Genomic DNA, 12616 nt, shown 5'->3' on the forward strand with positions numbered 1-12616 from the left:
AATATTTACTGTTTTGGAATTAGAGTAGTGAACAAGTGATATTCAAGTCTTTTAAATCGGCTGAAACAGCATAGGCACTGTAGAATATATGCTGCCTGAGAAGGTTCCCTTAGTTATTATAAATAAACTTAAGGGTAAATAGTAATTTAATAATGATTTAATTAATGATGTATTAATTAAATAAAGGAACCCATGGGCGCTCAATTTGTATAAGACTCAAGTAAACTATTTTAATCCATTATTTTCATCCCACAGCCCCACATACATAAACCTATTGCATGTAACTATTTAATAGAAGACGCTGTCTTCTATTAGTCGCTTTCCTTAAATAATAAAAAAATGACTGTGTCCAAATTTCAAATATAGTTTCTATATGTGTCAGGCCTCTGTCGGAGCCTGAATCTGCTGAGGAAAATGAGCTGGAACTGGAGCCTCTGGAGGTCGAGGGTGAGGTGTCTGTGGCTTCAGAGGGATATGGGGAAGAGCAGGCCGAGGCAGGCCAGAGCCTTTCAGGATTGGGACAGGGTGAACAGGAAAGACAGAGTTCAGGCGATGAGCAAGGGCCACCCCCTCCTGATCCTAGAGGACAGAGAGTGTGGAGAGAAAGAAGGAACAACACAGGCAGGCTCAACTACTGAGAGAAGAGTGCCCCGCCCCTCTCCACAAGGCACACCTGGAGACTGAGACTTAAGGAGACTCTGTGGGGAGGGGCATTTGTCAGGAACAAACGCTGATTTCTTGGAGTTTTCTGTGCTATTGCTGATCTTGGAAACAACTCTCCGATCTCTTGTACTGCGCTGTGATTTCTGCTTGGAAACCCTGAAATTCTGACCATTGGACTGGGTGACAAACTTGATTTGGTGTTCAAAGACCTATATTTTGGCTTCTCTTCTGAAACTGCTCAGGCAAGCTTGTATTTCCACAGACTCGTTAGATTTTGAATGTAGGTTTCATTCCTTGTTATTTACCTGGCCTTGAATAAATTACTCTTCTAATCTAACTGTATGTAAAACTACTTGCAGCCAGAGGCTGCTGAAGGTGTGTGTGTCTTACTTTGTTCTGAGGCTTGCCAGAAATGTGGGAGCATTTGGGGAAAATTTGGAGCAATTAAAGGGCAGTTTGAATTGCCAGCTGTCTGCATTGCCTCTGTGCAGTGCCCTGGGTCATCAAGCCACTCTAGAAAGCAGTTCTCACCTAAAAAATATTACTATATTAAACAAATGCATCTTTTACACAAACTACACATAAATTAAAACAAGCAATTTATCCAAAAAACACCTAGAATTGTTCGTGTCTGCTCAGATGAACAACCACCAATTTCTTTTTGCTTAATTGATCTCAGAATCCAACTAAAACAAAAAGCCAAAAGACAAGACACACAGAGATGCAATAAACGTTTTATGATCACAACCCCTTGTGTCCTTTTTGAAAAGATTCTTCCAATGGGTATTTTAAGTATGAAGTTATTTGTTCTTTTATTGTTGTGAAGAATGAGACACAACAGGGGGAAAAACAACAGAAGAATCCCAAAGCACATGCTGGAACAGAGAACTGAACCTTCCCTACACAATTACAGAGACACTTTCAGCTTTACTTATCTAATTCTCAGTTCTAACTTTTTACCATAATTCCTCAGTTTGCTACTCTACAGGCAGTCCTCGACTTACGACCTCTATTTTTCTGTCCTTTTATAAGGCACCAATTTCCTACATCATTTCTGAACTCTTTTACTGCTTCTTTTGGGATCACATTCAGATTGGTAGACTTGCTTAGTGTTTATTTCCAAACCAAGATTTGAAAGGCAGTTTCAAAACAGAGTTTTTAATCACTATGCTAACCAGAGTTGATGTGATTTAGACATGATGCTGCACTGTTAATTTAAGTAGTCGACATGTGTGTGAAGACAACAGGAATGGAAGAAAAGAGGAAGAGAAAGTTACCCACTGGACTCCCAATCTTTTCCCCAAAGATAATTCCAAGCAGCTGGAGAGGAACCATTATACTGTTTAAGGCTAAAGAACAACCAAGTTGAAAACCAAAATTAGCCCACCAGATTATTGCAGAACAATGCAAACGCTGAAGAGCCATTGCTTCTCTTCAAGGCATCCGCAGCATTTTCTCAGCAGCTGTTAAACATCCCTGCTTAACTAAATCAACTGAAATTTTCATTTTCTAACACTACTATGCAGCAGATGGTAACTTAAATGCATAAAACAGACAATCCTCTAAGCCTAGGATGAAATGATTATATAAATATTTTGAGCAAGGGGGCTGGTTTATAATCTGCAAATCTGTTGATTTATCATGGATAAAACGGAAAGTAATTGTGCCAACAGAAGAAATACCCTGAAATAAAAACCAGAAGAATCAAAGTTCTCTTCAGAGTTTTCCCACAGAACGCCTATAACACAATTCATTTGTGTTAGGGAAGAATAAAATTTGTTCCATGTTTTACCTCACACATCTGCAATTGGAAGAATCTTCGCTCTTTTTCCATCTCTTCTGCTATTTCGGCCCCACTAATTTCTGTACGAATCATTCCATGCAACTTAGCATGTTCTTTTTTCTCTTTTTCTATTTTTGTCCTATATGGAAGAAAAACAGTAAAATTATGCTTTGCCCTAAGCTTTAATTGTTAATTGTTTCAGAACGGCACCACCCATTTTAAATGGAAGTTCAAAGCATCATCAAGATTAGTGAGGTAATGCTAATTTATTTGAGAACTACGAAAGGGAACCCAAAATGCTATGATTCAGTTCATGCAATTCCAGTTCAGTGCTTCTGCATTAACAATACGAAGAACCAGGACTTGCACTAGATCTTTCTGAATGAGCTCTTAGACGCTCCATATGGTGTCTAGACCACTCCTTAATAACTGAAAAGTCCAAGAGGAAATTGTATTATGGAGAGCCTTTCCATAATCTACAGGCAAAGTGACATATGTTACTGAAATGTCCCCATAACTTGGCCTACTTTTACTATTTTTCACTGTTATCTGCCATCTTTCCATAATCAGAATTCTATCCAGCTATGTGCTTTATACAGCTTTTCTTTGTCGGAGAGCACTTTGCCTTCACCCCAATCTGCCCAGACCACAGCTGTCACCTCTTCCTGTTCCTGAGCCAAGTGGTGCTGTAAATGCAACCCAGAAGAGAGGACGAAAGGCTTCCAGGTCTTAGCAAACCAGCTGCCCACACTACCCCAAGGTCTCTGCCAGTATTTTAGGTTGAATACAGGCAGCAGTCATATACTGAACAAAATCTGAACATGAAACCTACAAAGCAAAAGTAAATTAAGGGAATGAGAGGAGTTGCTCAGTTTGTGCATTATGCATTCCAAATTATTGTTCCTGAAATGAGCGAGTCTGCTATCAAAAACAAAATGCTGTATCATATATTTATAGCACATTTATCTGATTTGTTAGCCAAAACCACTCTAATACGCTCAACTTTAAAAATAGACTTGCTTAAAATTTGTAATCCATACACTATGATCAAGGGATGGGGAGGGAGGTACAAAACCAATTCTTAAATGAAGAACAAGTTGCAGAATCCAATCTGGATCAGTCACCGGGACCAGAGTTTTAGTCTTCTGAGATTTGTGCAGGAGCCCATCCTCAGAGAAGTTCCCTGAGGATGGCCTGAAAATCATGGAAGATTAAACCTTGTTCCCGGTGACTGACCCTGACTGGATCCTGCAACATTATCCTGAGACACATATATTTCCCTTCATTCGTGAAAGAACAATTTGATATAATTCATTGCTTCCCTTGACATTTTCCTCACCTGTAACCTGATGAACGTCTACCACTTTTTAAAAAATAGTTATGTGCAGAAATATAGCATCCTTTGAAAACATTTGGAAGTAGATTTCCAGGGGGCAGGAAAGACTGTGTAGAAAAGGAGGAACAAATTGTGCTTCTGAGAAGTATGAAGTGACTTACTGATTGGGCTGCCTTGCAAGCGAGACACTACAGACTAGCCATATCCCAACTTGGCATGCCCCCTCCTCCAAGAATTTTCAGCCAGCATAACGTGTGAAGATTTTAGGAGTTGTTCTCATAGCATATCAGGAGGGATTGCTAAGTCTTGTTTTACCAGAGAAACCAACTTCCAATATATGTAAATTCATACAGCACATACTATTAAGAGAATGCTGAGACGTCTTTATTCACAGGATGTAGATTGCAGGCATTGTTTTGTTTGGATTTATGAAGAGCTTCCAGAATAACCAACATTACGATAAATAACACATCCTTTCTATTATCCTGTTCCCAGCATGATCGTATCGTAGCAGTGCCTGGATGTTTCTGTATTTTAATAACACAAGGCACCAAGAAAATTATTCTGTTGTTTTATCATATATTCTCGATTCTGGCAATACAACTTTATGTCTCAATTCTGGCAATAAAACTTTTAATAAAATATAGTAATTATTTCTCTTGTTTTCTCTGTAATGCCCTGTCACTATAATTTTAAGCCTGGAGGTACTTAGACTGGCTACAACCAACACTAAAATCAGTGCCAATAGAAGAGAATATATGTACTCTAGTTCAAGACTGAACTATGGAGTCCTTGGTGCTCTCTGACTTCGTTTTTTGTTTGAACATGTTTCATTATCCCACTAGGTAACACCACTGATGGTGTTACCTAGTGGGGTAATGAAACGTCTGTAAGCAAACAACTAAGCCCAGACAGCATCAGAGGCTTCAGTAACATCAGTGTTGATGCCATACTAATCATAGTTTCAGCTGTGAAACTTAGATGGAAAGGGCAATATTCATCTCTCTGGGATGTGATGGTTGTACAACCTTGGTACAAAAGGTAAAGGTTCCCCCGCACATGCGTGCTAGTCGTTTCCAACTCTAGGGGCCAGTGCTCATCTCCATTTCAAAGCCGAAGAGCCAGCACTTGTCCAAGGACGTCTCCGTGGTCATGTGGCCAGCATGACTAGACGCCAAAGGCGCACGGAACACTGTTACCTTCCCACCGTAGTGGTCCCTATTTTTCTACTTGCATTTTTACGTGCTTTCGAACTGCTAGGTTGGCAGAAGCTGGGACGAGTAACAGGAGCTCAGTCTGTTACGCGGCACTCGGGATTCGACCCGCCAAACTGCCAATCTACCTTGATAGATACTTCCAAATATTAGTATCAAGGGACTTACTTCTGGACCAGCTCTTATAAACAGTATGTTCTTTGAAAGATGCCAAAAGAGACAATGGCACTGAAGATTCAGAGTTGTTCTATCTGATCATAGGGGAAAGAATGATCATCAAATTAATATCTGCTGTTACCTAGAGATGCTAAGCTAAATTAGTAAAGGCAATTAATTGGTTCACTGCTTACTTGGATTAAAGAATTCAGAATATATACAGCTGTAATACAAGCCCACAGGCAAGAAAACAAACACTAAAGGGATGTTGGGAAACAATTTAATTTGTATCACAGAACTAATGCCTTTCTTTGTCTCTGGAAATAACTTGAGGGGAAAAAAGGGATGCACATGAAAGTATGAAAGACTATGAAAGTAGCTTATACCAATTGAAATATTTTGGAATTCAGATCCTGTTAATTACAAACTTTGCAAATACTGTACATATTCTCTACAACTGTGTTTTGATACTGTATATCGCTAGCACGATCTTGAGTCCAGTGGCACTGTAACCTAAACGGCATATTGTATCTTGAAATCTGCACTATCTTTGAGAATGCAATCAAGTTGAAAAAAACAAAATCATAATACCTCGGTAACCTATTACTGGCACTGAAAACTAAAAATTGATCTGATTGGGGTATTAGGCTTAATTTGAAAATATGGGAATCTGCCTTATAACATAATCTTTATTGTCATTTTTTTTACTGTGGGCACAACGGCACACATCAAAAATGAAATTTAGTTGCCCGCTCTCAAAGTGAAACACATACATGACACACAGCTAAAACATACTACATACAACATATGTATAGACGCACACCCCTACATATACATAACAATAAAATATTAAATACTGTCCATCTTGAATATATAACGGAAGGAGGAAGCCTGAGAGTTCACAAGGTTAATGCTGTATGGAATGAAACTATGGTTGAATCTGGATGTGAAACCCAGACCATTGGCCCACATAGCTCAGTGTTCCCCTCACTGATGGTCAGTAACTTCAAAATGAAGCATTCCCAAGCCCCACCTAAAGATGCCAGAGATTGAATCTGGGTACCTCATGGGCAAACCTCACACTCTGTCCCTGAATTTACCGTTTGTACCTAAGTAACTTCACTACTAGACTTGGAAGACTAAAACTGGAAAGGGACATTCAAATATACTCACAAACACCACCTAAGTTATTCCTTCTTTTCATGACTCCACATCACGTGGAGATTATATCTGCAGTAATCAGGTTTAGGCCAAGACAAGTAAAAGTCTCCTTCAAACTGCCTCATTCAACGGGCTATAATGCACTCAGTGTCTGACTCTTCTCTACCATGAGAATCTTTCTCTGTATTTCTTCCAAAAACAGGTAGTCCTCAATTTACGGCAATTGAGCACAAATTTTCTGTTACTAAGTGAGACATGTTAAGTGAGGTTTGCCCCGTTTTATGACATTTCTTGCCACATATGTTAAGTGAATCACTGCAGTTATTAAGTTAGTAACACGGTTGTTAAGTGAATCTGGCTTCCCCATTGACTTTGCTTGTCAGAAGGCTGCAAAAAGTGATCATATGACCCTTGGGACAATGTAACTGTCATAAATATGTGTCAGTTGCCAAGCGTCTTGAATTTTGATCACGTGATGGTCGTAAGTGTGAAAAATTGTCATAAGTCACTTTTTCAGTGCTGTCATAACTTTGAACAGTCACTAAACAAACTGTGATTAGTCAAGGACTGTTTATGCTATTATTATTTATTAATGTTTAACTGTATAAGTAAAGGCCATATTATATCATCATAAACTGCCAATATACATTCAACAAGTGGAGTTTTTACTACAGCTAATGAGTACTTGGTTATCACAATCAGGCCTTACCAGAAATAGTATAAAGCGGTACAGAAAAAGTTATGACGTGCTCAATAGTGCTCATGTAATATAAGTCTACCATAAGCTGCTTAATTACTTTAGAGAACAGCTTCTTGCTAAAAAAAACTGAGTGAAAAGTTTTTTATATATATTTTTTGGCTTGCTCATTTCTTTACTTCATTCATTCAAAACATTTATATAGCCACTTTTAATCAACTCTGTGTGGCTCCCCTTCCAACACAAGTGCCATCCTTATACTGAAAAAGTAGCAGTTTTATTATCTGATATAGATATACAGGGATCCAGTGTATTCATGCATGTTAGATAGATAGATATTCTTATTATTCTAACTGAATAAATGGATGCTGGAAAAGTTTTTAGCTCACGGGTCTAGTTGTTGTAAGTATGACCGATCTTCAAAATATTCAACAGATTAACTGGGTGTTAAACTGTACTAGTCTCAATGGGATAAATATCTGTCTGATTAAAGAACAGCTTGTTTGTATCAAGTTAGTATCAAGTTGTCCCAGCTCCTTCAAAACATACATTTTCAATTTTTAAGTATTTTTCAATTAAGGTATGCATATTGCTTTTTGTAAGCATAATGCTATTGCACATTTAATAGGCTACAGTATAGTGCAGGCAGGTCCAACCAGTGGCCCATGGCCTCAGGCAGCCCCAGTCAGCTAGTCATGTGGCCCCACAAGATCGCGAACTCTTAACCTTATGTGATTTTTATTTGCATTAACTATATTACGCTGCCACATTATTAAAACATGTGTGGCCCACAACAATTCCTCTTCACTCAGTGAGACCCAGGCAAGCCACAAGGTTGGACACCCATGATAATAGTGTAAACATAAATTTTATATGCATTGAAAATGAAAACATTTTTGTGACTCGTTTTTACTGCAGTATTCACTTGATGGACTCAAACACTACATACCATTGAGGTCTACTGTACAGCTAACGATAGCAAATCAACCTCAGGCAGCTAGACTGGAACTAAATTTTAAACTGAGTATGAATCTTGGTGATTATAGAGATACAAACGGTTTGCTGGGCTACTGTACAGAAGTGGTTTGTCACTGTCTTCTTCCAATTTTCCCAGAAATCTTCCATCCAAGTGCTTACTAGATTTTAACCAAATCTAGATTAAATAGGCAACAAATCTGGTAATCCAATGTATCCAACCAACTCAATGACCCTTATTTTTGGATGAACAAGCACAGAAAGAGACAATGTATACAAATTTGCTACGTATCAGAAAGGAAGTACCTACACTTTGGTTTCATAGTCTTTCCACGCTTTATCAAACGGCTTCTTCAAATCCTGTAGAAATGAGAAGAAAGCCACATTAAATAGGCAAGTGATCATTTGTGCTAAATCACTTAAGATTAAATCCTGGTGAAGTAACCTTTGGAATAAATAGCCCACTTTTAATTGGCTTTAGTTTTTCTCAAATTAAATTTTATACATCTGAAAGTCCAAGTACTGTATACTAGAAGGAGACTCAGTCCTGGGCTGTGCAAAGCCTTCAAAGGAAAAACTTTGCAAAGCATTTTTTGTGAGAGTAAAACACCTCTCCTTGAAGTGCGAATTGCAACAGCTACTTCCTTTAAAGATGCTTATTTGGTCCACATTAAAAGATTTTGTAACCCACCAAAACAAATGCAGTGCCTCCATGCAGACAGCAACCGCCTGGAATTAATAAATGAAGCAGTGTTCCTTTTTCTTGTTGTAGCCTTCCAAAGAGTTTTTTTTTAATCCCATTTATATCCCGCCCTTCTCTGAAGACTCAGGGCGGCTTACAATCTAAGAAGCACAAATCAATGTGCTTAGCAATAGCCTTCATTCTATGTATATGCCTGCTTATTAGGGCTTTTGCGCCCCCCCCCAAGCGGCATTTTACAAAGTCAGCTTATTGCCCCCAACCATCTGGGTCCTCATTTTACCTACCTCGGAAGGATGGGAAGCTGAGTCAACCTTGAGCCTGGTGGAACTCGAACCTGCACTAATTGCAGGCAGCTGGTGTTACATAAGGAGGCATTAGCCCACTGCTCCACCAAGGCTCTTACTGTTAACCTTAGCAATCAAAATGTAAGGATGGAGGAATGGTTTTGGTTGGGTTTATATGTCATGTCAAACCAAAAGGTCTACACAATGGTTCAGTGTGAACCGAACCTTTTTGTCATAAAATTTAGTGTGAACCAAATAAAATGATGTGACAAGCTAGTAAGATTATTTTTCTTATTTTTTATCTACATTTCTTATTTAAGTAGCAATACAGAATGCTCTATGTCAGACATGTCAAACACAAGGCCCGGGGGCCAGATCCAGCCCGCGAAGTGGTTTCATGCGGCCTGCGAAAACATCCTGGAAACAGTGAGGGAATGCCCCAACTGCCTTGGCCCTGGCCCAGAGACCCTCCTTCTGCCAGAGACCCTCAGATCTGTCCCACTCCTGCCCAGGCCCCCATAGGTACCCTTGATGCGAACGATGTAGAGCTGGCCATGCCTACCCAGTAGGCCATACGCACTCTAGCCACGCCCACCCAGGCCACACCCACCCGGCCCCCTGAGGGCAACTGCAAAGCTGATGCGGCCCTCAATGAAATTGAGTTTGACACCCCTGCTCTATGTCCTGCCTATCGGTCTGACGTCTCTCTCAGTCACAGCCCTTCTTGCTCTCTAATGCAAAATTAAATTAATCCTAACTTGACAGCGGATGTAACTGCATTATACAATAACTCTCCTAGCACCAGTTAGGCATATGGTATTTATTTATGGGTGCTGCACCATATGATATTGGAAACCAAAGCCAGCCATGGTTTGCTGGTCAACCTCTGCATCAGCCCAGCCAGCTCTGCAGTTCACATTTAGGTAAAAAAAATTTTTTTGCCTTTTAAAATGTTTCTTTAAAGCATAATCCAATTGGAGTCATAAGACACTGCATACAAATTGAGGAAAAACTGAACTCCGGCACTTTCATGGCATTGTTATTTCAATATTTTTGGATTGGAACTAAAGTAAAGAACTATCTCCAATTTCCCATTTCTATGACTAGAGGGCAAATCACTTTCACCATCCTTCAGTGAATAAATGAACAAGTATAACGTTTATGACCCATTTATTTAATTGGGTTCTCTTTGTTTTTAAAAACTTGTGTGGAGAACAGATGTATTAGGTCATATTTATGCAGAAATCTTTAAAATTCGAAAGGGTTCATAAACTTTTAAATACCACTGCACATTAGTCCAAAATAAATCACTGCATCCAAGATGAAAAATTATCCATCTAGAAGGACAGGGCAGCCGGATATGACAGCAGAGAAATATCTTTTTCTCCAGTACAAATTGTAACGTCCACTTATGCTAATAATTACATAATTTTTTAAAATAGAAACATGCAACATACCCCTTTTACGCCTTTTAGGTCGCCCTTTAGCAAACTGTCCAGTGGAAACGTGATTATATTGTTCATATTCTGGATCTATAACAAAAAAAAAATGTTTTCATCTAAAAGCATTTAAATATTTATAAATAAATACTTAGTAGGCATTCCAAGAAAGAGATGCAAGATACTCATTTGTGCAGAAAGGGCAAAGGATAATAAAGAGTGCATTTCCCACATTTTTGTTGGGTTTAGGAATGTTTGATTTTCCCAATTCATTGTAATAGTTGTGTTGACACTACTACTTTCATTCATTAAAACGCAGCCTTTGTTGCATGGAGCCTTACCTACTTCCTCAGGAATTCCAAGGTCATTCTCATCCTAATAACCTAGTCCAGGGGTGTCAAACTGCCAGCCCACGGGCCGGATGCATCATAGCGAAACCACGCTTACCCCATTGCCGGCAATGGCAAAAAAGTCGCGATACATCACATGTCACATGATGTTGCGAGTTTGACACCCCTGACCTAGCCAGACATAATTGTCCTGCGGGCATCTAGCTCCATATGCCTAGAAAATGCCTGCTCTGACTCAGTGTAGACTCAAATGTGAGCTCATACCGAAGTTCAATCTGATTTGCTCTTTCACCAGCTATACTTTAGGCCTCTCCTGATTTGCTTCATCATCCAAAACTCCTCAATAAAGCTAGGAACATTCTTGGAAGAAAAGGCTTACTGGGGTACAATCTTATCCAAGGCTCTTATTGCTTCTATTTACTATCAGGCAACTAAAGTCTTAGCACAACTGTTCACCACAGCCTAAGGAAACTCCTCATATACTTTCTATAAGCAAAGAGCTTCCAAATAAACCTCTTTTTGAGGGGTGACTAAACGAATAGTTTCACCTACCCTGCAAAATTTTGCAGCACTAGTCATATCCATAGCAATGTGAGAGTGACTTGACCATGGCACAGAACAAAAACTATTGTCTCCCACCCTGAGATTCTGTTGCAAACACACACACACACACACACACACACACACACACACACACACACACCAGATATATGGTCCTCTAGGCAAGTTAGGCCTTGAATGATCTGGGACGGTTTCACCATCCTGATGGTGTCTATGAATCCTGAGCTATCTCTAATCCATGAGAGATCTTGGATGAGGAGAGATTTATTACAGGCAAATCTGTTATTTAGCAATAACAATCAGAGATTAAGAGCATCTAGGTAGCCTGGCTCTCAGGTTAAGTAGGAATTGGTGTCAGGAGTCCAGTCTCTGTTTGCCCATCCCTACATCCCATCCTCTATTAGAAAATACCTGTAAAACTTTGGACAGAGATTATGGGAAAGCACTGCACTGCACAAAGCATTTTTCTGGGAAGAGTCAATGCAGTTCAGATGTGAGAGACGTGGGCAGAAGGGCATTTCAAAGAAACTCTACCTTAATTGACTCTTGGCAGTTCTCAAGGATCTGTATTTAAAGCCAGCTTGGTTTTTTAAAGAGACTTTTCTTAAAATCGGTGTCATTCTTGCTTCTTTGGTTTTGCTAACAACAGGTAATAACTTACAACAGTTCATTTAGCGACTGTTCGAAGTTACAGCAGCACTGGGAAAAGGGATTTACGACCGTTTTTCATACTTATGACCACTGCGGCATCCCCGTGGTCATGTGATCAAAATTCAGGCATTTGGCAACCGGCTCATATTTATGATGGTTGCAGTGCCCATGGGGTCATGTGATCCCCATTTGCAACCTTCTGACAGGCCAAGTCAATAGAGAACCCAGATTCACTTAACAACCGTGTTACTAACTTAACAACTGCAGTGAATTCACTTAACAAATGTTTCACTCAGCAACAGAAATGTTGGGCTCAATTATGGTCGTAAGTCAAAGACTACCTGTATGTGGGCTTGACACCCTAATATCTGCATACAAGCTTTCCACTCAGTGTTGGAGGCTCTTCCAGAATAATTCGAAGAAACCGTAGTAAGTATGAACGAAGGAAAACTGACAAATAAATATCGTTAAGTTAATGTGTCTTATACCTTGAAATAATCTGAAGCCATCTTCATACACATCTTAAATATCTGGAGCTGTTAATACTACCGTTACCAAGTGTCAGATAAACTATCAGAGAATTTGGCAAGAAAAAAAACAGCACAAATTACCATGGACCATGCTAACTTGCTATTTTTGAAAG

The 12616-nt window shown here is 39.4% G+C and overlaps 1 protein-coding gene across 3 annotated transcripts in view; it reads right to left on the reverse strand.

Moving 5' to 3' along the window:
* ASAP2 (ArfGAP with SH3 domain, ankyrin repeat and PH domain 2) overlaps positions 1-12616 on the reverse strand; it is a 93715-nt gene that overhangs the window by 47527 nt on the left and 33572 nt on the right. For all 3 annotated transcript variants that reach the window (XM_081329640.1, XM_081329638.1, XM_081329639.1), the window contains exons 4-6: positions 10430-10504; positions 8296-8345; positions 2456-2585 (exon numbers count right to left, since the gene is read on the reverse strand). In XM_081329640.1, the coding sequence (XP_081185766.1) occupies positions 2456-2585; positions 8296-8345; positions 10430-10504 (255 nt within the window). The remainder of the gene's footprint in view (positions 1-2455; positions 2586-8295; positions 8346-10429; positions 10505-12616) is intronic.

The sequence above is a fragment of the Vipera berus genome, assembly GCF_964194415.1.
Source record: "Vipera berus genome assembly, chromosome: 1".
Lineage (NCBI taxonomy): Eukaryota > Metazoa > Chordata > Lepidosauria > Squamata > Viperidae > Vipera > Vipera berus.